This window comes from Triturus cristatus, chromosome 4_2 (genome assembly GCF_964204655.1).
Source record: "Triturus cristatus chromosome 4_2, aTriCri1.1, whole genome shotgun sequence".
Taxonomy (NCBI): Eukaryota; Metazoa; Chordata; class Amphibia; order Caudata; family Salamandridae; genus Triturus; species Triturus cristatus.
This window is the reverse complement of record NC_140586.1, coordinates 23,613,321-23,640,947: the sequence shown is the minus strand read 5'-3', so window position 1 is coordinate 23,640,947 and position 27,627 is coordinate 23,613,321. Positions and strand designations below refer to the sequence as shown.

The 27,627-nt window shown below is 45.9% G+C and overlaps 1 protein-coding gene across 1 annotated transcript in view; it reads right to left on the bottom strand.

Annotated features, from left to right (window-relative positions):
• Positions 1 to 27,627, bottom strand: part of DNAJC22 (DnaJ heat shock protein family (Hsp40) member C22) — a 77,574-nt gene that overhangs the window by 12,325 nt on the left and 37,622 nt on the right. The window contains exon 2 of the mRNA XM_085600258.1: positions 243 to 1,807. Coding sequence (XP_085456384.1) covers positions 243 to 1,088 — 846 coding nt within the window. The 5' untranslated portion in view covers positions 1,089 to 1,807. The remainder of the gene's footprint in view (positions 1 to 242; positions 1,808 to 27,627) is intronic.

Here is a 27,627-nt window from a genome sequence, read left to right as displayed (position 1 = left end):
AATGTCAATTCCGCTATGGCTGGTATTTTGGTAAATTGGCGTACCTGCTAGCAGAACTAAGAAAAAGTACAGCCCCATCAATATGGCCCCAGGTTGGTCAATAGGGGCCCAGATATCACATATACCCAAACAATTATTTTTCATCCATAATATATAGGGGAAACAATGGTATAGTAGCTGAGATTTGCAAAGACAGGGCTGTGTAAAAGTGTGGAAGGCAATACTGGAGGGGCTGGACTTACCTTGTAGGCCATCTCTTGCTTCTCCTGCTGAAAACTGTGCACAAACTGATAGATGTTCTCCCACTCGCGGAAGTAGCCTGTTCCGAAGCCCCTGCCCCCAGTTATCAGCGTCCAGCAATGGTAAGGCAGCAGGAGGACCCCCTCCAGCAGGGCACTAAGGGTAGGGAACACGCTAAGCCAGTCTAGGATTGCTCCAATACTCTCTGCGATGTAGTTGATGGTGACTGTGGTGTTATAGAATGCACTGTATGCTAGCGGGGTGGTGAACGCCAGGTATGCTAGGCCAAGGCGGTAGAGGCGGAGGCTTATGTTCTCCTCAGTGCCAGCTCTAGGACGTTTGTAGCGTCGGCACTGCTGGGCTGTGGCAGAGGCCACAATGGTGATGGGCAGCATGGCGATGATGCGGCCATAGAATATCGGTGATGTCAGAAATGCAGCCACCATGGTTTTCCACAGGTCAGAGGTTTGGTCACCTAGACAGGCCACTAAGTAAACACCAAGTCCCACCGCCAGGGGCAGAGCGATGAAATAGAAGCTGCCCAATGAGGATAGGCAGATGACCGCCACAATTCCAAAGTAGATGCCAACAACCATCTGGCCAAAAAGCCGTGTCACACTCATCTCTGGTACCACATTCTGTAGTTTGCTCTGGGGTGCAGACTTCCTGTTGGCTTGGGCCACAAAACCAGGAATACGCCAGAACTCCCACATCCAACCCATGCCAAAACCACCAAAGGTTAGCATCCAGAGCAGGGCATGACTGTCCCTGCCCAGGTATATGTGGTGCAGCCCGAAGGGTCCACCAAAGGACCAGAGGGCATAGGTCTTCAAGAGGCTCTTAGCCATATTGTATTCTTGAAGTAACTTAAATCATTAGCTTCCAGAGGCAAGGTTGGATATTATAGGTGCAACTGGTGGTTCCTGACTTCTAGTGCTTGAATGATCACATTTAGACCTCAATGGAACATCTATGGCTCTTGAGGGATTTCGTATTGCCTCGACAGAGTCCTGTGATCTCTGGTGGATCACCAATAGCTCTCAATGAATCACAGTAGACCTTGACAGATAACCTTTGGTTTTTGATGGAACATCAGTTGGCCTGACCAATAGTCTATGACGTCTGGTGGATCAATTATAGCCCTCAATAGATCACTAGTAGTCCATGAAATATCACCCAAGGCTCTTGCCGGATCAGCTATAGTCTCACCTGTAGTCTTGATGTATTATCAATGTCCACTGATTGCTAATATGCTGCTCTTGAAGTATCCCCTGTGCCGCCTATGTATCCTTATAGATGAGATATCATCCTTTGAATGAACAACTGTACCCTTTGATCACTTCAGATTGGAAACTCAGCAAAACTGTTTGTAGAACAAGGAGAATGAAGATACACTTTGAGGAGAAAGATCTACCAGGCTAGGACAAGACCCTGTGACCAGTGTTTTCAATAGACCCTGGGTATTTCCTAGGTTTGGAAGCTGGCTCAGGGGGCCCACTCTGCTCTGCCAGTCCTGTGTGGAATGTGTCTATCCAGGTGTTCAAGGCCTCATCAGCTTCTGTACAACCTGCAAGAGAAGGAAGGGTAGAATCCATGAGTGACTCAAGGTGTAAGATAGTCCACTTGATGGCATAGGCTATAGGTAACAGAGGCTAGCTTACAGGGTGAAAGGGTGAAAGAGGACTCAAGTACCATGGAAAGGTGCTGAAGAGTGGCAGAAGGAGGACTATGCCCTAGATTTTGCACAGTAGAGGAGGAAGATAAACAGTTACAGTTCAAACACATGGGGCACATATGGGATACCCTGTTATACAATAGTGGGGCAATTCATTATGTGCTATGGCTCGTGTCATATGTCACTTTTAGCAAAGCATTATCAAGTCTTAAGAGAAACCAAACTACTATGAAATTTAGAGTGATGCATTCATTATTCAAAAGCAAAGAAGAAACTGTGGCTAAATTCCGATTTGTGGCAGAGATGCATGGTGGTTGAGGTCGAACTGAGTCCCACACTTGCTTGAGGGAACAACGTCCATTGGACAAGTTAACAATATAAAGATAGGAGCAGCAAAAGTCACTAGCAAATAAGCAGACTCCAACTCCCAACTGACGCAATAAAATCTATGCATTCCACAATTAGGGCTGCCAGTTTTAGGGTATTTATATATTGACATTGTCGTCTGTATTTATACATATTTATTTTTTGCTGATTTTATCTGTTTTTATCCATATTTATTTTGTGATTAGTATTAGAAATTAAGCTGCAATTAGTATATTTCACATTCATTTCACCAACAAATGTTAATCATGTTTTGGTGTCCAACGGGTTTTAACCATTTATAGTACAATGTAGTCATCTGAAAACATTTACATTGTGGAACAGCTTATATAGCTGTACAGCTGTAGTTATGTAAGCTTCTCTAGGAAATATTTTTTTCTTTTTTAACTCCCCAACCTGTCAATTTGTACAACTATTGACTTGTCTCTCATGATTAATAGTAGTGAGAATTGTCCAAAAGAAAACCTATTTTCCATAGTGTTCCAGATTTTAAAATACATACAGATGGGAAAATAGATTGTTTTCTGTCTTTATTTATCTGTAACAATCAATAAAAACAAAAAGCTGGAAGCCTTATACATAACATCCCACTCTTGTCTTCAGAACACCTGACTTCATATGCCCATGGACTCCAATACACATCTACATGCCTCACGTCATACCCCATACACACACATGCCATGAATGATGTAATATGTGACGTCATGAGCAGTGCATTGCGGGGCCGCGAGTTATAGTTAGCTGAACTAACTATAACGGTGGAATTTCTCTGGTTTTGTACGTGTGAAATGTCCAGCTAACTATAACGCCCCTGAAACCTATGTTTTTTTTCAGTGAATTTCAATGGTTTTTTAAATGCAAATTTCTAACTATAACGTCTGTAAAACCTGCTAATTTCTAACTATAACATCTGTAAAACCTATGGTTTTTTCAGTGAATATAAATATCGGCTTGCAGAGGGAGAGCTACGGGCGGCGGCTCGCAAAGGCACAGCAGCGTACTGGCTCGCAGAGGGACAGCTGTGGTCTGACTCACAGAGGGAGAGGAACGGGCTGACGGGCCTGCTAGCAGAGACACAGCTACGAGCTAATGGGCTGGCTCGCAGAGGTAGAGCTGCGGGCCTGAGCTGCGAGCCGACGGGCTGACTCGCAGAGGAAGATCAACAGGCAGACGGGCCTGCTAGCAGAGACACAGCTACGAGCTAACGGGCTGGCTCACAGAGGTAGAGCTGCGGTCCCGAAGGCTTGCTGGCGCAGAGCTGCGAGCCGATGGACTGGTGTCTAAAGGCATAGCCGCGAGCTGCAATTGGTTTTGACCATGATATAACACAGATACATTATCCTGTACAATATCAACAACAGACGAAACAATGTTGTGTAATGGCAGTTATTTTTTGTGACTAATGAAAAATGCTGCGGCATCTTAAAAGGTATTCCGTACATTGTGACTGTGTCACAACTGTAGTTTGCTGTAAAAACAAGCTGTTTCCTCCCTCACAGGGGAGTTTCGATACCTCGATTTGGCCTTCCATTCTGACCTTGAAGGCAGAGTTCGACAAGCTGAGCCAAATAAGAGCCTTATTGTCCCAGAAAGAAGTTTCTCTCACTTCTGCCCATGAGACTTATGTCCTGCAGGTGGCCAACACGAGAACAGAAGTTCATAATCTTTTAAACACTGATCTCCCACAACATTTTGGTGAGCTAATTCATTCTATTTTCAATGCTTTGCATACAACAGGGCTGGCGCATTTTTTTAAGCTTGTGGGATCCGGCCTTGTAACATCTTTCCAAACTATTTTTGGTGTGATCCGTGCCTTCATTCATTCTATTTTCTCTAGTGTTTACGGCGGGTTGCCACTTCGACTAGCATTGGATGCTGGGCTTTTCCTCTTGATCTGCATGCTAAGAAATGGCTGCTCCACCTGTGCTCGTTCACAACCCAGCCCTACTACAGCTACTTTGCAACTGCATGCTTGACTGTTATGGTACCTTGCCGCTGGCCACTCTCAGCATGGCTTACAATTTGTCTTTCCGCTATCCCTGGTATACTTGTATCCAACCAGTGTTCTCATGCATGTCCTGTCCCTTCCAATGGGCGTTGGATCTATGCCTCACAAACACAGCGTCGCCTGACCCGGATTTTCCTTTCCTGATGAACCCTTTGCTGAATCATGAGTGTGAATGTTCCGGTATTGGTTTCATGGCATGGGCTGCTGCACTTGGTGTGCTAGCTCAGTGGGATGTATGTACGGCTGCACATGATTTCCTGCAACAGAGTTACATCGAGTACCACGCAAGTTGCCCTGCTATGGTGCTGGAAGCACCGATAATTAATGAGCAAGTTTGCTCCTTCGAATTGCTGAATTGGATGGCATCTACTTTTTCAGACGAAAATAATGATTTCCTGTTGGAAGCTGTTGCAGCTTACTGCTCTTACACACTGATGGATTAATTTTCCGCTCTCACCATGGTATTATTACATTTTTCTCTTTTCAACCCTGTTGACATTCTTCGCCCACTTCATTTTCCTATATTGGATATCTGCTCTTCTTGGCTCAGACTTTTTGAACTCTGTGTTCTACTTTGCTCACTGTGCGTAGGACCGCCCAAAGGGGAGGGTGTTGTGGCGGTTAGGAGGTGCCAACGAACGTTGCTAAGTTAGCATGAGTTCGTACCTTGCCTCACAGCCATTTTTGCCGCTTTTTCCACACAACTCTAAATGCATTGGTTCTCGTTAACACTTCTGTGTTTGCTGTCTCGCATGGGAACTGTCTAGCTTTCACTATTTCTGCTGTGCACTGAGTTCTTGTCTGTACGCCGCGTTCAAGAGCAGAAAACAACATTGCAGGTTATTCAGCTTTGGCCTGTCCCACGCACATATAGACATAACATGGAACAGACCTCCGCTTCTGAAATTTCGAGTGCTTTTAATATTGCACAGGATGCAAATTACACACACAGTTCCGCTGTCCAAGTCCAGAGGTCTTCCACTGATATAATAAACATAGCTCGTAGCATGGGGAGGGTGGTAAGCGCTATATGGCTTAATCCACTGACATTATAATATACTTTCCCCATTCGTACTTTATGCAATTGAAACTATGCTGATTGTATTGTTTACATGCCTTTCTTTCCTCACCTTAGCATGTGCACTACATTACAGAGCTCGTTAGTAGAAATAAACATTTTAAACTATACAAAGTCTCTGGTTACTCACATTGTGAATAGGTATGAGCGTCAAGGGAAAGAGTGTCTTGTTCCCACGAATTCTGAGAGGACCTGAGCCGCATTGTTCTAGGATACCTAATCATTCGTAGCTCCGCTCTAGTATGGAGAACGAATGAGCCAGAGGTCGTCCACTGATATAATAAACATAGCTCGTAGCATGGGGGAGGGTGGTAAGTGCTATATGGCCTAATCCACTGACATTATAATATACTTTCCCTATTCATACTTTATGCAATTGAAACTATGCTGATTGTATTGTTTACATGCATTTCTTTCCTCACCTTAGCACGTGTACTACATTACGGAGCTCGTTAGTTGAAATAAACATTTTAAACTACACAAAGTCTCTGGTTACTTACATTGTGAACAGGTATGAGTGTCTAAGCGAAAGAGTGTCTTGTTCCCACGAATTCTGAGAGGACCTGAGTCGCATTGTTCTAGGATATCTAATCATTCGTAGCTCCGCTGTAGTACGGAGAACGAATAAGATACTATAGCTAGCCGAATAGGGGTTTCTGTGCACTGAGGCGTGTTTTTGGTACACCACAACATACCTAGGTCCTGGTTTCCTGTGATGTGGAGAGCGAGCCGCGAGCCGGTGATGTGGGGAGAGGGACCGTGAAAGGGGTATCTCGCACAGACAGTGCTGCAGTATATTTTCAGTGTTGCCTCGCAGAGGTAGAACTACGAACCCGATGGCTTGTAGTTGGAGAGATGCGAGGTGATGGACTGAATCACAAAATGGCTGCCAACACTTCTAGTTTCAACCGTTCACAGCCGCAAGCTATTGCTCGTAACCCCTCAGCCAATCAGATGTCAGAATTCCCAAATATCGATATCTGTCAAATTTGATATTTCTCAAAAGCTACTGCATGGATTTACACCATTTAAACAAAAGCGTGCTTTCTGGACCAAGACCTTTCTCCCTGCCAAATTTGGCATAATTCCGTTCAGCAGTTTGACCTGTGGCCTTGTCTAAAGTTTCCTATAGAAAATCCATTGAGAAAACACGTTTTGGGACCCCCCTTTTTCTAAGCCCCCCTCAAGATAGAAGCTAGAAGCTGATCAAAAAGGAGAAACGTTTTGGAACATTTTGTAAAGATTCGTCAAACAACGCCAAAGTTATAAGCACATGAAAAAATGCGTTTCCTCTGGAAAAGTAGTCCTAACTATAACTATCTACTGGCGACCGCCAGTAGATAATATATATATATATATATATATAGTGACATAGAAACACGTATCAAAAAACATGAAGAAACCATCAAGGAACGCAAAATATACAAGTTTGCATGTGATCAAAATGATTACGCCACTGGTAGAATTTTTACGTTTGCACGTAAATATGATAATTACAAGAGACAAGCACTCACCAGTGGGAGCTCAACAAGTAAACAATGACTTGCTAGAAGTGAAGTCAGAGTCAATGAGGGGACTCTGATTCTGTCTCTTTAACATCTAATAGTGAATCCGACAATGGCCAACCAAGCACGTCGGGGGCCTCAGCATCAGGGCCTAATAATTTAACACCAGGAGAGGAACTAACTTTTCTCAGCGAGGACCGGCGGTATACCTTGCAGCCCCGCAAACCTCAGCAGTTGCAAGGGGAACAGTCAACAAATGCAGAAGGGAGAGGCGGACAAAGCACCGCAAAAACTACCTCGAGAGGAATTGCATGAAGGAATAGGAAAAAATAAAAAGTGAAAATTATAACAGTCATCAACCTTACGGACACTGTTTTATCCAAGTCTGAAACACAACTTTTATCGTTGGGTCTTTCATACTGTCCGAAAAATCGTTTTTCATACAACTTGACTAGGATTGATGTTTTTAAATTTATTAGGAAAATAAAACTAATAAAACACTTCCAACTTAACAAATCGCCCGGAGCAGTAACAATAGACACTCCCAATACTAACAACATAGATGGGAGCCTTTAAGTTAGAGATCTGCCCAATCTGCAAGTACTATACGATCTAGCAAAGGAGAAATCAGCTCCTAGTCTCTTTCGTCCTGTTTCCCTTAATGCCGAAAGATGCGGTCGATGTATTTAGTGACAGAGTAATAGCTGAACTAAAGGTTTTGAATAGAGCTGTGACAACCACTCAATAGTCGTAGAGACTATAAAGATACACAATATCATGCTCTGATCACTAAACTGCAAAAGAATCAAGACCTTATCATCAACAAGTCAGATAAGGGAGGCAATACGATTTTGTGGTCTCGAACGAAATATTTGGCAGAAGCTGATCGTCATCTGTCAGATACATCATGTTATAAAAAGTCGACCAAATTTGAAATGAGATCAGCTGAGGAAAAGACACGTAAACGTATCCATCATTGGAAAAGAAATGGTTTATTGACCAGGGAAGAAATTAATTTCCTAAATGTTGAACATTCGGTCACTCCAATGCTTTACTTTCTGCCGAACGTTCATAAAAAGACCACGACTATACCAGGACACCCAATAATTTCTGCCCAGAGAAGCATGAATGTAATCTTTCCAAATACGTGGACTATTTTTTGCAACCACATGTAGTCTCTTTACCATCCTACATAAGAGATACAACTGACAATTTAAATAAGATCGAAGATGTGATATGGCATACAAAATATTTGTTAGTGGTCATGGACATTGATTCGCTTTACACAAGTATAAACCATGTGAATGGTTTAAATGCAACCAAACATTTTTTAGAAAATAGAAACATTAATATGAAAGAACATAACTATATGCTGTTGGAAATGATTGAATTATGCTTATTGAACAACTATTTTTTATTTCAAAATGAAATGTACCAATAGGTGAGAGGTGTGGCGATGGGGGCATGCTTCTCCCCCAGCTACTCATGTTTACATGTTGGCTGGTGGGAGAGGCATGTCCTCATGGCTGAACACCAACATTGGTATAAGCATATAGTTCATTATTGGCGTTACATTGACGACATCTGTTTGATTTGGAACGGTTCAAGTGAGGAGGCTACATATTTTGTAGGAGCTATTAACTCCAATGATTTGAATTTGAAGTTTACTGCCACTATTGATAGTTCCAGTGTTGCGTTTCTAGATGTTTTACTGTATATCAACGAAGGGAAATGACACACTAAGCTTCACAGAAAAACCACCGCTGGAAACTCTATATTACATGCGGAAAGTTCGCACCCACGCCACTTGATCAACAGCATACCATACGGCGAATTTATCCGGATTCGCAGAATTTGTAGCTCAGAGGCAGTCTCTATTGAATGCCAACAGTAGGCATTAAGTAGGTTCCTGGATCGTGGTTATAAAAAAATCGCATTTGATCCAAGCTTTAACTAAAGCGAACAGTCTGTCTAGAGTAACACTACTAAAGCCCAAAGATAACACTGTTAGAGATATAGAATGTGGGTCTAACAATGAAGTACACACAATACGACTGATTACAACTTTCAGTCAACAGGAAGAAAAAATACGCAGGATTATATACTCAGAATGGCCAATTGTACTTACCGACATTACTTTGGGTCCCATTTTACCTACTTTGCCTGCTGTCACCTTCAGGAGGGCACCCTCGATGAGGGATGCCCTTGTCAAGCCTATGCCGGAGGTTAGAACCAAAAACACTTGGCTTACTAAAACAGGCTTTTTTAAGTGCAATTCATGTCGTGCTTGTATATTTGCTAAAAATACGACCCATTACAAGACAGCTTTTAGTGAGAAGGAGTTTGACATTGAAGAACATCTTACATGCCGCACTGAGTATGCTATATATAAACTAAAATGTACCTGCGATTTAGAATACGTTGGTAGTACCAAACTCCCTGTACATAAACGCATCCTTCAACATCTAAGGGCCATTGTATATTCCGACCCAAACTATCCGGTCGCCAGACATTTTAAATCAGTACATAACAACAAGCTGAAAGATCTGGAGTACACAGTTTTAGGGGCAGTTCCTATCCATGGACGGGGAGGGAATCGTGAGAGGCTATTACGGCAACGTGAATCCCATTTTATTCTAGACCTCGACACTAGAATCCCTAATGGCCTCAACATGAGCGAGGATTTGTATAATTTTCTCTGATGTCATTTGGTTTCGTCTGACCTATCTATGATATATGCACTGACTAATTTCCAATTAGATGGTTTGGATGGATAGTATATTCACTAGAAGAATATAGCAGTCTATATAGACACTTGTCTCTTAATGCGGTATACTTGTGCTCATATATGATATTTTGAATAATTTTAGATTTTGTATTTTTCTCTGAACTATGCATTGACATTTGCACTTGCACTTTATGATCATTTAGGCCTAAATGATACAAGTTTTTTTTAAAGCTGCTAAGTGAATTTGTAAGTTGCACAGCACTATTTTGCACTTTAATGTTTTCACCTTGCACTTTTTGTAATTTATTATTAACTTCAATAGACATGTGGATTTTATTAGGCAATTTTGATGAGATTTGCTTTTTTAATTCAGAATGGATTTTAGCAGCCGGAAAAGCTGACTTTGATTTGATAAGTCTATTTGCACTTGCACTTTATGTCTTCATGACCATTCGATCCATGACTTATTCCTATGCATTTGAGCTTATACCTCTTGTATAATTGAGCCGTTTTCAGCTTATAACCACTATAGATTACAAATTAAAAATTGGGTTTCTTTGCTGCTATTATGAACCTATTGTAGTTCTTAATTAGGCCCATTCTGTTTTTTTATATGACGTGTAACCTATTATATGGTTATTTTATTGCCTATTTTGCACAGTAAGTTTTGAGATTCAATATGTGCTATTCCCTGTTCCAACCAGTAGAGGCACTTGCCTCTCGTGGTTGAATAACAACAATGAGTATTATTGATGACTTTAACCCCTTCGATGCTCATGACGGATTGGTTCCGTCATGAGCATCGGTGCCCCTGTGCTCATGACGGAACCATACCGTCATGAGGCCCGGGGCAGGAAATCCCTCTGCTGCAGACAGCAGAGGGATTTCTATTTCACCCCTGTAACCTTGGGTGCGGTGGAAGAGCTTCCCCAGCTCCCGATGCCCCCTCCCTGGTTTCTGTGCCATGAAGATCAGCACGCACGTCGCGCTGTCGTCATTGCACAGAAACCGAAACTGAAATGAGCCTTTAGGCTCATTTCAGTTTCACTTTCTATGTGCTCAGGGGGCTATCTCAGCCCCCCGGGCACGTAGAAAGACGTGGGGGGGCAGATGGGGGGGGCAGATGGGGCAGTAGCCCCCAAACGTGGGGGGGGCAGATGGGGGGGGCAGATGGGGCAGTAGCCCCCAAACTGCCCCCCCGGGGAGGCTAAAAGCCCACTAGACGCCAGGGATTTTTTGGGGCAAATTTTAATTAGGGTGGGGGCTGCCCAAAATGGGCATGCCAATGCCCCCACCCGCAACAATTACAGCCTTTCTGCCCCCCCCTGGGGGGAAGATGGGGGCAGTGGCCCCCAATCTGCCCCCTCCCAGGGGGCAAAAAGCCCACTAGACGCCAATGTTTACGCTGGCTTTTTTATGTGTGGGGGTGGGGGCTGCCCAGAATGGGCATACCAATGCCCCCACCCCCCAAAAAAATAGCCACAGTGAGTCTGCACGCCCCGATATCCCCCCCCAGGGCAGCAGAAAGCCGACTAGGCACAGATTTGTTTTTAGCAATATGCCTACCTGTCGATTGTGGGCCCTAGCGCAGCGGGCACATAGGGACACCTAGCAAACCTGTACATTTTTACAAACTAGACACGCAGGGGGAATCCAGGAAGGGGTAACTAGACTGGTTCTCACCAGGTTCTGTTACCCAGAATCCCTTGCAAACCTAAAAAATTGTCCCAAAAAAACATATTTTCCTCACATTTCTGTGGTGGAAAGTTCTGGAATCTGCGTGGATCCGCAAAATTCCACCCACCCTGCGTTCTCCAAAGTCTTCCAAGAAAAATGGTACCGCACTTGCGTGGGTAGGCCTAGTGCCCGCGACAGGAAACGGCCCAAAACGCAACGTGGACACACCACATTTTCACAGTGAAAACTGACCCTTTTTTTGCAAAGTGCCTAGCTGTAGATTGTGAACCCTAGCTCTGCCGGCACCTAGAGAAATCTAGCAAACCTATACATTTTTGAAAACTAGACACCCAGGGGAATCCAGGATGGGGTGACTTGACTGGCTCTCACCAGGTTCTGTTACCCAGAATCCCTTGCAAACCTAAAACTTTGTCCAAAAAAACACATTTTCCTCACATTTCTGTGGTGGAATGTTCTGGAATCTGCGTGGATCCACAAAATTCCACCCACCCCACGTTCCCCAAAGCCTTCCAAGAAAAATGGCACCTCACTTGTGTGGATAGGCCTAGTGTCCGCTACAGGCAAGGGCCCAAAACCTATTGAGGCGACATCACAAAACAAACTGGTATTGCAAGGGGGGTCCCATGAGTTTTTGGCCCCGGGCTTGGCGGGCATCTAGGGAAATCTACCAAACCCAGACATTTCTGAAAACTAGACACCCCGGGGGTTCCAGGGAGGTATGGTTTATGTGGATCCCCCAACGTTTCCTTACCCAGAATCCCCTGCAAACCTCAATTTTAGCTGAAAAAATCACTTTTTACACACATTTTTGTGTGGGAAAGTTGTGGCATCACTGGGTTGACACAAATTTCCTACCACCCAGTGTTCCCCCGGGTCTCCCGATAAAAATGGTGCCTCACTCGTGCGGGAGGCCCAAGTACCCGCGACAGGCAGGGGCCCAAAACGTATTGAGGCGACATCAAAATTGCCTATCACCAAAAAACCTGGTTTTGCAAAGGGGGTCACCTGGGTCTTTGGCCCCGTGCTCGGCGGCCATCTAGGGAAACCTACCAAACCCACACATTTCTGAAAACTAGACACCCGGGGGATTCCAGGGAGGTATGGGTTGCATGGATGCCCCAACGTTTCCTTACCCAGAATCCCTTGCAAACCTCAATTTTAGCTGAAAAAATCACTTTTTTCACACGTTTTTGTGTGGGAAAGTTTTGGCCTCACCAGCCTGACACAAATTTCCCAGCATTCCCCCGGGTCTCCTGAAAAAAATGGTGCCTCACTTTGGGGAACGCGGGGTGAGTGGAAATTTGTGGATCCACGCAAATTCCAGAACTTTCTCCACAGAAATGTGAGGAAAATGTGTTAATTTTGGCAATTTGTAGGTTTGCAAGGGATTCTGGGTAACAGAACCTGGTGAGAGGCAGTCGAGTCACCCCATCCTGGATTCCCATGGGTGTCTATTTTTCAAAAATGTATAGGTTTGCTATGTTTCCCTAGGTGCCAGCAGAGCTAGGGTTCAAAAATAACAGCTAGGCACTTTGCCAAACAAGGATCATTTTTCAATGTGAAATTGTGGTGTGTCCACATTGCATTTTGGGCCATTTCATGTCTTGGGCACTAGGCCTACTCACGCAAGTAAGGTACCATTTTTCTCTGAAGACTTTGGGGAACACGGGGTGAGTGGAAATTTGTGGATCCATGCAGATTCCAGAACTTTCCACCACTGAAATGTGAGGAAAATGTGTTTTTTTGGTCAATTTTTTAGGTTTGCAAGGGATTCTGGGTAACAGAACCTGGTGGGAGGCAGTCAAGTCACCCGATCCTGGATTCCCCTGGGTGTCTAGTTTTAAAAAATGTATAGGTTTTCTAGGTTTCCCTAGGTGCCGTCAGAGCTAGGGTTAAAAAACTACAGCTAGGCACTTTGCAAAAAAAGGGTAATTTTTCATTGTGAAAATGTAGTGTGTTCATGTTGCGTTTTGAGCCATTTCCTGTCATGGGCACTATGCCTACCCACACAACTGAGGTACCATTTTTATCGGGAGACTTAGGGTAATTCAGATTTGTAAAGCAACTGTTATTACCTATTGACTTTCAATGCATTTCTCCCTTCCAAATGAAAGTCAATGTGTAAAAAAGAAGTCATTTTGAAAAATGACCGATAATTCTCATGCTAGTATGAGTGTTCCCAATTTCGGAAATGTGCAAATATCTACTGTTTCTAAACTCTATATTTTGTTCCCATTTCAGAAATACATAGGTGTCTTTCATACCAATTTTTCCATGTATACATTTTCCCAGAGTAATTGCTATATACTCGCTACATAATAAAAAACCATTTCAAGTCGCTGCTCAGTTTTTGGCTCTGGGTTCGTCGGATTCTTTTTTTTTTTTTTTTTTTTTAATTTTCAAAAACCTTTATTGGCAAAAAGGAGGATACACAGGGCAGTTGCCCGCCGTTCGATGGGCAAGGACGCGGGGCTGCCAACCAGGCAGAACCCCGCACAGTCGAAAACACAGCCATTCAGCCGACATCCCGGAGGACCGGCGGCGACGTAATTACCAAGTGCATGACAAATACACACTACAGAGCCTGACTGCGTGCAGCGGCTACGTCACGTCCAGCAAACCTAGTAGTCCGAGTGTCACCATAAGAGCTATAGACTGTCATCCAGAACGGGCAGACCTAACCGCTCCCAAATGAACTCCTAGCACAACTCAAACACCCGCCCCCCACCCACCCTACGCACGCACAGCATTCACTCTGGAAAATACCACCCAGCCCATGTGTGACCGCTGTCACGGGGGACCCGTTCAGCCAGCTGCGGCACTCCACCCCCATCAGACAGCTTGCCGCTCTGCTCCGTACCTCTACTCACACGGAACCCCCACTACGAAGCCCTCGTGAGGCCCGCTGTGGGCCCACTCAAAAGGCCCTCGGACCAACAACCAGCAAAAACTATCATATCCGCCCCTCACCACCACACATTCACCCAGGGTCGGGGTCAGTAACCGGGGCGCACTCCGCAGGAGCCCGCGCCACTAGGGCCTCCTCCTGGGAGCTCCCTCCACCTGCCTGGTCTGAGGCCTTGGCCTCAAGGTATGTTCTGTATAACCCCCAAAAATTTTTAGGACGACTCTTTGGCGGCAGCATGTCACTATATATCTCAGCCTGAGTGCTGCAGTACAGCATGTCGCTGGCCCAACGTTTCTTGGTGGGGAGAGGCCCCCTCATCCAACAGAGTGCAACAACTCGTCTAGCGACGAGCAACGCCATGTCAACTAGGCGTCGCAGAGCCACCGGAAGAGGCCGGGAATACCCCAGTAGCGCCAGGACAGGGCTGAGAGCAACCTCAGTACCCAGGACCCGGCTCAGCTCCGAGAACACCTCAGTCCAGAACTTGGCAACTCCCGGGCAGTGCCAAGCCATGTGGATAAAGTCAGCCACCGGGAAGTGGCAGCGCTCGCACTCCGCCGAAGTCCGGAGGCCATACCGATGGAGCCTCTTCGGGGTATAGTACACCCTCTGCAGGAACTTAAAGTGCACCAACCTGTGCCGACCATTGAGGGATATCGTCTTGGTGCTAAGACAGCAATATCTCCACATCTCGTCTGTAATCTCTAAATGCAGGTCCTCCTGCCAGGCGAGCCACGCCGTGTCGGGCTGGCGCGCCGGCTGCCGGTCTCCGATACGTTTAAGGTTCGAGATCAATTTGGGCGGCGCGGACGTTTTGATAACGTACGTGAGCTCCGGTACCTCCTGGGGCTCGTCCATGCCTGGGCCCAGCGCAACATATAGCGCCCGTCGGACCCTATGGAACTGAAAGCGTTGCAGAAGCGAGGAGGCGGATGGAGCCGGTCCCATCTGGTCCCACGTTTTGACAACTCCATCCACAAATAAATACTCCATCCGCGTAACGCCCAGTGCATTTAGTGCGTGGACCACTCCCCTGTCTCTGAGCGGGGGGAGCCAAATAGCCCATTCCACAGGTAGCAGAGGTGAATACAGCAATGCACCGCCGCGCGCCTTCATCAGCGCCTGCCATGCATGAGTCATGGTTTTGAGGGAGTCAAGCCGCCCCACCGAGCGGTCCACGGGTTGGAGGGCGACCGCCGGCAACGGAAGCGGGTCCGCGAACAGACGTTCAAGGATGACGTGGGGGACATCCGCTCCGGCATGAATCCACGCGTGTAGGTGCGCCGCCTGTGCGACCCTGTAATAACTCTCCAGGTCTGGGGCCCCCAGACCCCCCCTGTCGTACGGGAGAGTCAACACCTTCCATTGAACTCTGGGCTGTCTGCCCCCCCAGGCCAATTTGATCAGAGTTCCGGTTAGCTGCTTAAAAAAGGCCTTAGACAATACAATGGGGATGTTGGTGAACAGGAACAAGAATCTCGGTAAGATGACCATCTTCATGATAGCTATTCTGCCCATCAGGGATAAAGGCAGTCTATTCCACGACTCAACATCCTCCTCCAATTTGGTGTACGCCACACCATAGTTTTCTCTAAGGAGCACCTCAGGGTCCTTATGCATAAGATCCCTAGGTATCTGACCGAGTCTGTCGTCCATTGCAGTGGATATTCCATCGGGAACTGGGCCGTGGCCGGCGTCAGCGGGAACGCCAACGACTTGTTCCAATTCACCCTAAGGCCCGACAGCGCGCCGAACTGGACGACCTATCGCAATATTGACGAAAGGTTCTCCTCCGGGTCCCGAACGTAGAGCAGCGTGTCGTCAGCATATGTGGAAATACCAATTTGGTAAGTGGGAAAATTAATGCCCTCGTACCGGTGGTACTCCCTGATAGCGCATGCCAACGGTTCCGCCACCAGGGCATAGAGGATGGGAGAGAGAAGGCAGCCCTGCCTAGTCCCCCTGCTGATCTCGAAGGCATCTGTGAACCGGTCACCCATACGGAGCCTGGCCGTCGGCTGATAATATAGCGCTCCCAGCATCTGCAGAAAGGGCTCCCCAAGACCTACCTTCCGTAACACACGCACCATAAAGGGCCACTCCACCGAGTCAAACGCTTTTTCCATATCCAGGAAAATGGCCAAAGCCTTGTTCTCCGGTCGCACATGTTGCATTGTCCCCAGCACAGTACGAATGTTATATGTAAGATTTCTGGCAGGGATAAATCCCGCCTGCTCCGGCGCCACTAGTTCCGGCACCAGAAGCGCCAAACGCGTGGCTAGCACCTTAGCGTATAACTTTGCGTCAACGTTGAGGAGCGAGATTGGCCGGTAAGACCCACACACGTCAGGCGGCCTACCTGGTTTCAAAATGGTTACTAGAAGCGCTTCGCGCATAGAGAGCGGCAAGCATCCCTCCTGACATATACTGTCAAATAAGGTAATCAGATGGGGGAGGAGCAACTCCTTGAAAGTTTTATAAAATGTCACCGTCAGCCCATCTGTACCTGGGGCGCCACCAGCCTTCATTCCAGCTAGTGCTTCCAAAATCTCGTCTTGCTGTATGGGAAGCAACAGGAACTCCCGCTGGGAGTCAGTCAGGAAGGGCATTTTGATATAGCTGAGATAATCATCTATTTCCCCCTCCATCTGCGTTACCCTGGCCGTGTAGAGCCCCGCATAGTAGCTCCTGAACTCAGCGTCTATCTCCGCCTCCCCGGTGACCACAGCACCTTCCTCCGTCACCAACTTGTCAATGACCAGGGGTTTCCTGCTATTACGCAGAATCCTCGCAAGGAGTGCGCCCGGGCGCTCACTCTCCCCATAGGTACGGGCCGTGGCGTACTTGCCCATGTGTTGCACCTCCCTGTCGGCTTCCGTCTGGTATTCCGTGACTAACGCTTGGATCTGAGTCTCCACAGCGGGGTCGGAAGCCAACCGCTGCCTCTCCTCCAACTGCCCCAGCTGAGTCTCCAGGACTTTAAGCCGCCTCCGTATAGATTTCAGTACCCCGGAATGCTTGGCCATGGCCATGCCTCTGATGTAGACTTTAAACGAGTCCCAGACCGTATGGAAACTCTGAACAGAGCCCAGGTTGGTGTCAAAGAAGGACTCTATATCATCCGCCAACTCACCCCGGAACACCTCGTCCAAAAGCGAGTACGGCGGAAAACGCCACGTAAATGGCGGGATACGTTTACCTGAGGAGTCCAATATTAGGAGCAGCGGCGAGTGATCAGAAAGTGTACGCGGAAGGACCGCACATCCCTTGACTGACGCAAGTAACGACTGTGACAATAGCCAATAATCAATTCTAGTGTGGACGTCGTAGTGAGCGGAGTAGTGTGTATACCCCCCTCTATCCTGGTGTCTGTGTCTCCAGACGTCAATTAAATCAAGCCTGGTGAGCTCCGCCTGCATGCATAATGCTGCTGCCGCCGGGCGGCGAGTCGGGCCCGAGGAGCGATGGGTTCGTCGGATTCTTAGTGAACCTACAAATCCTATATATCCCCACAACCAGTAAGGTCCTGCAGATGTAACGGTATATTGCTTTCAAAGAGCTGTCATAAGTTACAGGTGAAAACGTTGACACAAAAAGCTTTCCAGGATCCATTATTGCTTTCATACCCATTTCTACCATTAACTGGAAGGAGGTTAAAAGCACACAAAATAGCAAAAATAGGCTATGTCCCAGAAAAATGCCAAAACTGTGTAAACATTTTTGGTTTTCTGACAAAAGTCTGTCATTCCCTAAAAGCTGGGACAATGGTTATTTCAGCCCCACAAACCCTTTTTTGATACCATTTGCAGGGAAAACCCAGACGCTTTCATTTGCAGCACTTTTTTCCCATTTCCCCCCCACCCAAAAAAAAAATTTGCTGTATTTTGGCTAATTTCTGGGACACCTCCAGGGGAATCCACAAACCCTGGGTACCTTTGGAATCCCCATGATGTTGGAAGAAAAGGACGCAAATTTGGCGTGGATACCTTATGTGTTCAAAAAGTGACAGGGGCCTTAGCGCGAACTACCCCAAATAGCCAAAAAAAGGCCTGGCAGCGAAGGGGTTAAATACAATACCATTTACAAGTTGTTTCATTGTACATTACTATTTTTTGTTACAATTTGAACAGTATTATTATTATTATTATTATTTTTAATCTAATCATCAGTTTACTCTGAATTTGACACATATTGTATGAAGAAACCTCGACTTACTTGAGTACAATGTAGTCTGTTCTTTATACACATGAACCGGGTGAGCTTGTTTTTACAGGCAAATGTGCACATTTGTTGGTTTTTAAGTGAGTTCCCGGAAAGGAGATGCATCATGTGACCAAGCTCGCTGTGTCGAGTGAAACGCATCATGGCAGGCATTATGCCTGTTTAAATTCTTGTGGACTATTTATTTAATAAATGTCACTGCTTCATCCACCAACATTGCGTGGGAATTCGCAAGTTCTTTGGGAGTGCCTGAGGTCCGTGCCTGGTGGCTGTCAGATCGAGTGGCAGACAGGAGTTTTCGTGTGATATATATATATATATATATATATATATATATATATATTCACTGAAAAAACCATAGGTTTCACACACGTTATAGTTAGGAATTAGCATTTAAAAAACCTTGCAAATTCACTGAAAAAACCATAGGTTTCACACATGTTATAGTTAGCGGAAATTTTACTGATAAAAAACCAGTGAAATTCCCCCGTTATAGTTAGTGCAGGCAACTATAACTCACGCGACCGCAATCCTCTGCTGATGCTAATACTGTATTTAGACACTTATTTGCCCATGTCTTCTTCCATACATTTTTAGCTATACATATATTACAAATATTTTTTTTTCATAAAGACACATATGTCATCAGCAGAAGATTGCGGTCGCGTGAGTTATAGTTGCCTGCACTAACTATAACGGGGGAATTTCACTGGTTTTTTATCAGTAAAATTTCCGCTAACTATAACATGTGTGAAACCTATGGTTTTTTCAGTGAATTTGCAAGGTTTTTTAAATGCTAATTCCTAACTATAACGTGTGTGAAACCTATGGTTTTTTCAGTGAATTTGTACGGTTTTTTAAATGCTAAGTTACTTTACGCCATTCGTGGCGTGCGCGCCCACTTAACGCAGTTCGTTCCGTGCGCGCACGGTGCGCTTCGCGCACCGTGCGCGCTCAGTAAGCACGCGGTGCGCTTCGCGCACCGCGCGCCCACTTTACGCAGTTTTTAGAGCTCCCTAATATCTAAACTCTTAAATCTGCTTTTCATTTATTTATTTTTATTTTTTTACCGTACGCTTACCGTAAGCTTACCGTACGCGTACCCCGTGATTTTTTTAAAAATCAATAAATGTTTTTTTTGTACTTTTCTGTCCTTCTTTGACCCCCTTACAAATGTTAGGGGGTCTGTAACTCTCCTCATTGCCCCCTTTTCTTGTTTTCACTCTTTTTTTTCAGAGTGAAATACACAAAATGGCGGCCGCCGCTTCCTGGTTTCGGCCGATTCGAATGTTTACTAAGATCTAAGAGCCAATCAGAATCGCGCTCGCGCACGCCACCGTACGCTTACGGTAAGCATACGGTAAGCGTACCGTAAGCGGGCTCAGATATATATATTGATTTAAAGGCTATTTTCTCAGAATCTACTGAACAGATTTACACCAAACCTACAAAAGGCACTTCCTTGACCTAGGGACTACCTCTCTGCCAAATTTCGAGTAATTCTGTTCAGCCGTTCGGGCTGTAGCTCGTTCTAAAGGTCCTATGGAAAAATGCATGGGAAAAACGCGTTTTGGGACCCCCCTTTTATCTCAGCCCCCGCTTGACGGATCCCCCCGAGACTTTCAGGGAAGGAGCGGAGCGTAGCGCCCCACCTATTTTGAGAAATTCACAAGGATTCATCGACCGGCGCCAAAGTTATTCAAAATAGAATGTTGAGGTTTTCCTATGGAAAAGGGGTCCTAACTATAACTACCTACTGGCGACCGCCAGTAGGTAATATATATATATATATATATATATATATATATATATATATATATATACTACTGGCGGTCGCCAGTAGATAGTTATAGTTAGGACCGTGTTTCCATAGGAAATCTGAAAATTCTATTTTGAATAACTTTGGCGCCGGTTGACGAATCCTCGCGAAATTTTCAAAAGTAATGGGGCGCTCCGCTCAGCTCCTACCCTGAAAGTCTCGGGGTGATTCGTCAAGCAGGGGCTGAGAAAAAAAGGGGGGTCCCAAAACGCGTTTTCCCCATGCATTTTCCCATAGGACCTTTAGTCGAAGGTACAGCCCGAACGGCTGAACAGAATTACTTGAAATTTGGCAAAGAGGTAGTCCTCAGGTCAGGGATGTGCCTTTTGCATATATGGTGTCAATCTGTTCAGTAGTTCCTGAGAAAATTGCATTTAAAAGCACATAAATATCTATAAGCGCGCACCGTGCGCGAGCGTAATTCTGATTGGTGGTTACATGTCGGTCAACATTCGAATCGGTCGAAATCAGGAAGTGTCGGCCGCCATTTTGTGTGTTTTGTGTGTGACAGTGAAAAAGAAAGGTGGAGAACGTGAAAAGGGGGCAGGGTAGAGAGTTCCTGACCCCCTAGCCTTTGTCAGGGGGTCCCTGAAGGACCCTGAAGGGTGAAAAAAACATTTTTTTTTTTTTTCAAAAAATCGCGGAGTGTGCGCACCGTGCACGCACGGTGAAAATCCTTAAAAAAAACAAAAACATTTTAAACGAGCCATTCCATATTACAGGATACAGTCAATCTATAACTATATACATAGGTAGGTACATGAAAAGGCAGTCACAGTGGAATAATTTGACACAGTTAGAACACACGTTTGTTGTACAAACTTAAACAGAATTATGACAACACCTATTGAGATACATAAATGACTGAATTTAATCAGTTGAACACAAAATAGGTCAACATATCAACCTTTCAACAGACAAAAACATGTCAAAATCATCATTTTCAGTTTATATAGGTGTAAGTGAAGTGATAAGGGCAAAATAAATAGGGATAAGTGCAAACGATGTGAAGGGGGAAGGTCGTGTGTTTAAGAACATCCAAAATCAATTTGAAGACCTAACCAGCCACTTAAATGGCAAGGAGCACAAATGCAACAACATGAACAAGGAAAGCAGTTGTATAATCACTGTCAGTCTCATGTATTAGGAACAAACAAGGAGAAAGTCGACGTTTCGACCCCTAATCGAGCCAGCAAATAGGAATTCTTGGAAGCGGGGTCTTCTTCAGGACCAAAAGGGGGATAAGCCTACACCTGAGGACAATGAATAAGATTAGTACGAGGTGTCTTTAAGACAACCAAATGTCAATTTGTAAAATTAAAATATTATTTACCAACATCAGCAGGAATGATTCATGCTGGACAATAGGAAGAATGGGCCCATATGGCTCCTAAAACGAAAAGAGACGAAAGAAGCAAGGAGTACACCTGCATAGGATCCTATTTATGGCATGATACTTAATCCACTGTCCATCGTGGTGTGGTACTCACCAATAGGTGTTAAGAACCGGTACTGGAATGAAGATATTTGTAGCTGTGTCTGAAGAATCAAAGTAGACAGTGGTTCAGACGTAACCAAAGCTGGGGGGGCAAGAGCACAAGTCTCAAACCTAGGATCCTATGCAGGTGTACTCCTTGCTTCTTTCGTCTCTTTTCGTTTTAGGAGCCATATGGGCCCATTCTTCCTATTGTCCAGCAGGAATCATTCCTGCTGATGTTGGTAAATAATATTTTAATTTTACAAATTGACATTTGGTTGTCTTAAAGACACCCCGTACTAATCTTATTCATTGTTCTCAGGTGTAGGCTTATCCCCCTTTTGGTCCTGAAGAAGACCCCGCTTCCAAGAATTCCTATTTGCTGGCTCGATTAGGGGTCGAAACGTCGACTTTCTCCTTGTTTGTTCCTAATACATGAGACTGACAGTGATTATACAACTGCTTTCCTTGTTCATGTTGTTGCATTTGTGCTCCTTGCCATTTAAGTGGCTGGTTAGGTCTTCAAATTGATTTTGGATGTTCGTAAACACACGACCTTCCCCCTTCACATCGTTTGCACTTATCCCTATTTATTTCGCACTTATCACTTCACTTACACCTATATAAACTGAAAATGATGATTTTGACATGTTTTCGTCTGTTGAAAGGTTGATATGTTGACCTATTTATGTGTTCAACTGATTAAATTCAGTCATTTATGTATCTCAATAGGTGTTGTCATAATTCTGTTTAAGTTTGTACAACAAACGTGTGTTCTAACTGTGTAAAATTATTCCACTGTGACTGCCTTTTCATGTACCAATATATACACCCGAGTCCAGTGGTCTATCGGGTCACCCCATTGATATACAACTATATACATAGGTAGCTTATTGTAAAATAAATATATAAAAAATTTAATAAAACATACATAACTTAGCATTTAAAAAACCTTACAAATTCACTTAAAAAACCATAGGTTTCACACACGTTATAGTTAGGAATTAGCATTTAAAAAACCTTGCAAATTCACTTAAAAAACCATAGGTTTCACACATGTTATAGTTAGCTGGACATTTGACTCGTAAAAAACCATTGAAATTCCCCCGTTATAGTTAGCTCAGATAACTATAACTCGCGCGACTGCCACTCTATCACAAGGATGATGTCATCAGTGATGTCATGAGTGATGCCACTGACCATGTCATGAGTGATGTAATATGTGACGTCATCAGCAGTGGATTGCGGTCGCGCGAGTTATAGTTATCTGAACTAACTATAATGGGGGAATTTCAATGTTTTTTTACGAGTGAAATGTCCAGCTAACTATAACATGTGTGAAACCTATAGTTTTTTAAGTGAATATATATATACATACACATATACACACACAGTTAGCTCTGCTTACTATAACTGGTGAATCTCTGTTTAATATACTTCAAAACATTAACATTGGCTCTGACAGTCACTTAACTATAACATTACTTTAAACTTCGTTTTGTAACTTGCGCCCCACCATGCACTGCTTGTGACCTCACATATTACATCACTCGACATGTTCTATGACGTAATTTGACATCACTGATGACACCTCAAATTACATCATTGATGACTTCATCCAATGAGTATGTTAGTTTGATTTGTAATTTACATAGTAGTGCATAGTTACCATAGTACTTCTGTATCTAATTTTGTACAGCCTGTGTCCAGCTAATGGGTATAAGTGTTCACAAAACCCATTTGATCCTATACATCATAGCTGTGTACAAGTATTGAACACGTTATAAATGTTTCCATTGAAGAGTAACCCACTGGTCCTTCTTAGGTCGAGCTTAGACAGTGCATGCGCTGCTCTGTGAGGCATGCTGTATCTGGAATAGGGGCTTCAAGCATCTCCCATCCTTTCCAGTGCCTCCTGTTCCTGCCGTTCATAAATGCATCGTTGTGTTTGATCAGTATGCTTAATTAGTCCCGCCATTTGGTCTGCCGGACCCTCCCAGGAGACTGCTCCTGTTCCATGTGAGCTTACTCTTTTTTTTAATTTTACGTTCTTTTGGGTGCACTCTTTATTTATTGTTTGCCTCAGCTCGTGTAGCAGCACAGAAAAGCACCCGGAAATTTGAAGACAACAAGAGTCTGGACCTTGGAGTTGCCATGGTTGTTTGCCTCCCATATTCTTTACTGACAGTGTCAAAACTAACTTGGGTGCCCAGGGGATTCAGCTCTGATACTAGGAGCTAACATGAACCTGCTGCCACACCTCGTAGAGGCTGCACAAGTGTCCTAATCCATCCAAAGTGCTTGAGACCCTTTTGTTGGCCCAGATTTGCTTCTCACTTAATGCAATCCTTCTAGATCTATTGCCTGGTGTTGCTGTCTGGATCCAGCTCATCTCAAGGCCTACCTCAGTAGGTGGGGGCAGAGCTAAACCTCTAGCATCTCAAGAAGGCTAGTGCTTCTTTTACCGACTATTTGACCCCATTGAAATTGTTCCAACCAAGGAAGAGGCCTTCCATAGTAACATCTGATGGGTGTGTGCTATGCTGCACTTTTGCAGCTTCCTAATGACCCCTCCACCCAGAACTCTCTCTCTCTAGGCAGACTCAAGCATTTTCCTCCACTCACTGTCCTACTCTTACTAATGTGTGCCACCGAAGCAGGATGGTCGAGGAAGTCACCCAGCTGTTCATACAGGAAGCTCCTGCATTTATCCCATGCCCTATAGCAGTGCTAGGTAGACTGCCTACAGGAAACATATACCCAGGCACTCTCGCCTGTCTGTGCAAAAGCTCACAAGTGGCCTAGCAGAGTCTGCGTCCTGCCTCTCCCTCACCCACCAAAGCAGAGGAGTTCAACATAATCAGATCTGCAGACTCAAGGCAGCGGAGTCTTGCCAAAGGACAAACAGTTAATTTTTCAGACATTTGTATATCATGATTCCCTAGGCTGACTAGGATGTATGTATTTAATTAGTCTAGGTTAAAGCTCACCTCATTTTTGGCTGTGAAGAGTAAAGTGCATGTGGTTATGCAGATGGTGAGGGACTTTATAACATACATCTTAAAAGTTAAAACGTATAGTATAGACACAAAGAATCTCTTTCGAGCGAGTAAGGTAAGTATGTGCTTTTGGTGTACTGAACTGATAGCAGGAAGTCTGCTCTCTTCTGCTCCCTCATACCATGTCTCACCTATAAAGTACTTGTGAACAATGCTACAGACCTCTGCAGACTGCTCTGATATTTGATTCTCCGTCCCTTTTGTGTTTTTAGGTCAAGCCCATGCAGTGCATGTAAATGTAAAAATGTAAATTTGATACTTGTATAGCGCTCTACTCACCCGCAAGGGTCTCAAGGTGCTTGTACGAATACCGCTGTGGAACCCATCCTGGCTTTCCATGTGAGGCGTCCACTCCTAGGCACCCCCAAGGTGGAGGCCAGGCATCCTTAGCGTTGTGGGGGCCGTTGTGGAGATTAAGCAAGCTATTGCCCAGAGTTGCAGAGTGGGACTCCATGATTGGAATAGGCACCGAGGCGAGAATGATCAGGTCCGTGGAATTTTTGAGCCCAAGACCCGCCGAGGCGGGGAATTGAACCCTGGTCCCGGGCTAGATCTCTGCATCAGGGTCTGCCGCTCTAATCATTGATCCACACTTCTCCACTGTTCTGAAAGGCATGCTGTATCTGGAATAGGAGCTTCAAGGACCTCCCATCTTTTCCATTGGCTCCTGTTCCTGCCATTCATAAATGCCTGCTTTTGTTTGGTCAGTATGCTTAATTAGTCCCGCCTTTTGGTCTTCTGGACCCTCCCAGGAGACTGACCCTGTTACATGTGTGTATAAATATATGTTCTCACTTACCGGACCTTGCCAGTGCCTTTGTCCCCTGGACCCCGCAGTGCTCTCGCCCTCAGCTCGTTCCCGTCTCCCGCCGCCGCTTCACCACCTATTGCGGCTGCGGAGTGGAGACGGGGACCACATATCCCAGCAGCCCCAGCGGCAGGAGAGCCGCCGATGCCGTTTCCGCGCCAGGAGGCGCATAAAAGATCGCATCAACCCCGGCAGAGCGGGCTTCTGTTCTCACTTACCGGACCTTGCCAGTGCCTTTGTCCCCTGGACCCCGCAGTGCTCTCGCCCTCAGCTCATTCCCGTCTCCCGCCGCCGCTTCACCACCTATTGCGGCCGCGGAGTGGAGACGGGGACCACATATCCCAGCAGCCCCAGCGGCACGACAGCCGCCGACCCCGTTTCCGCGCCAGGAGGCGCATAAAAGATCGCATCAACCCCGGCAGAGCGGGCTTCTGTTCTCACTTACCGGACCTTGCCAGTGCCTTTGTCCCCTGGACCCCGCAGTGCTCTCGCCCTCAGCTCATTCCCGTCTCCCGCCGCCGCTTCACCACCTATTGCGGCCGCGGAGTGGAGACGGGGACCACATATCCCAGCAGCCCCAGCGGCAGGAGAGCCGCCGACGCCGTTTCCGCGCCAGGAGGCGCATAAATATCGCATCAACCCCGGCAGAGCGGGCTTCTGTTCTCACTTACCGGACCTTGCCAGTGCCTTTGTCCCCTGGACCCCGCAGTGCTCTCGCCCTCAGCTCGTTCCCATCTCCCGCCGCCGCTTCACCACCTATTGCGGCCGCGGAGTGGAGACGGGGACCACATATCCCAGCAGCCACAGCGGCAGGAGAGCCGCCGACGCCGTTTCCGCGCCAGGAGGCGCATAAAAGATCGCATCAACCCCGGCAGAGCGGGCTTCTGTTCTCACTTACCGGACCTTGCCAGTGCCTTTGTCCCCTGGACCCCGCAGTGCTCTCGCCCTCAGCTCGTTCCCGTCTCCCGCCGCCGCTTCACCACCTATTGCGGCCGCGGAGTGGAGACGGGGACCACATATCCCAGGAGCCCCAGCGGCAGGAGAGCCGCTGACGCCGTTTCCGCGCCAGGAGGCGCATAAAAGATCGCATCAAACCCCGCGTCGCGAGCAGCGCCGGGCTAAGCCCGGGCAAAGGGCAGTCCGTCTGTGGCCGTCCGGGGCAGGAGGAGGCAGGGCTGGGCCCACTCTCTGAGACCTGTATATTGCCACGAAAGGTACTGTTTGTAAATTTTTCTTTGTGACTGTTACACCCCGCATTCTTTTTTGTTCATGATTGTTTATTCTGCATGAACTGGATATTGACAATCACATCTTCCAGCGCTGCTTAGAGCTACTCTATCCAATTACCATCATGTCGACATGTACTCCTAAAAGTAGATCCTCATTGCTGGGAGGCTCAGTGCGAGGCACATTGGATAACTTTATTACAAGGGCCGCTTCAGTCCTTGAGAAGGAGATTGCCCTGGTGGAGCGGCGCCTATCGGCCGAACATCTACATAGCAAACGCTCCTCGCTCGGATCTATTCAGGCGGCCATTTCACCGGCGCCTGCACCACCTGTTCCCTGTTTAATAAATGACTCTCAGAGTGCTGCCAGACTCTCTTCGCCTATGCGAGACTCTAATCTCCTGTTAAAACCTCACACCCATCTAACATCGTTTGTTTCTAACTCCCCTTCTGATCTTTCCTCTGATTGTATAACACTGGACTTACTGTCTCCCAGGGCCGTCGTCGTTAGTCCTCAGCAAAATAAGGGCAGGGGAACCATTAACGCAGGCCCTCCTCCGAAAAAAAGAAAGAGGGGAGGGAAGAAACATAATAAAATCAATCCACTTGGTAATAACAAGTGCAACCAAGTGGAAAACACTGCGATTCATGTTCCCCCAGCTGTTAAACAAACACAAGGCTCTGAAACCCACTCGGACCTTTATAACTATGACTCATTAATGAATGAAATTACGGGTCGATTGGAGTTACTTGTTAAATCACTTCTTCTTCCACTCCTTGAAAGAATGAAGGG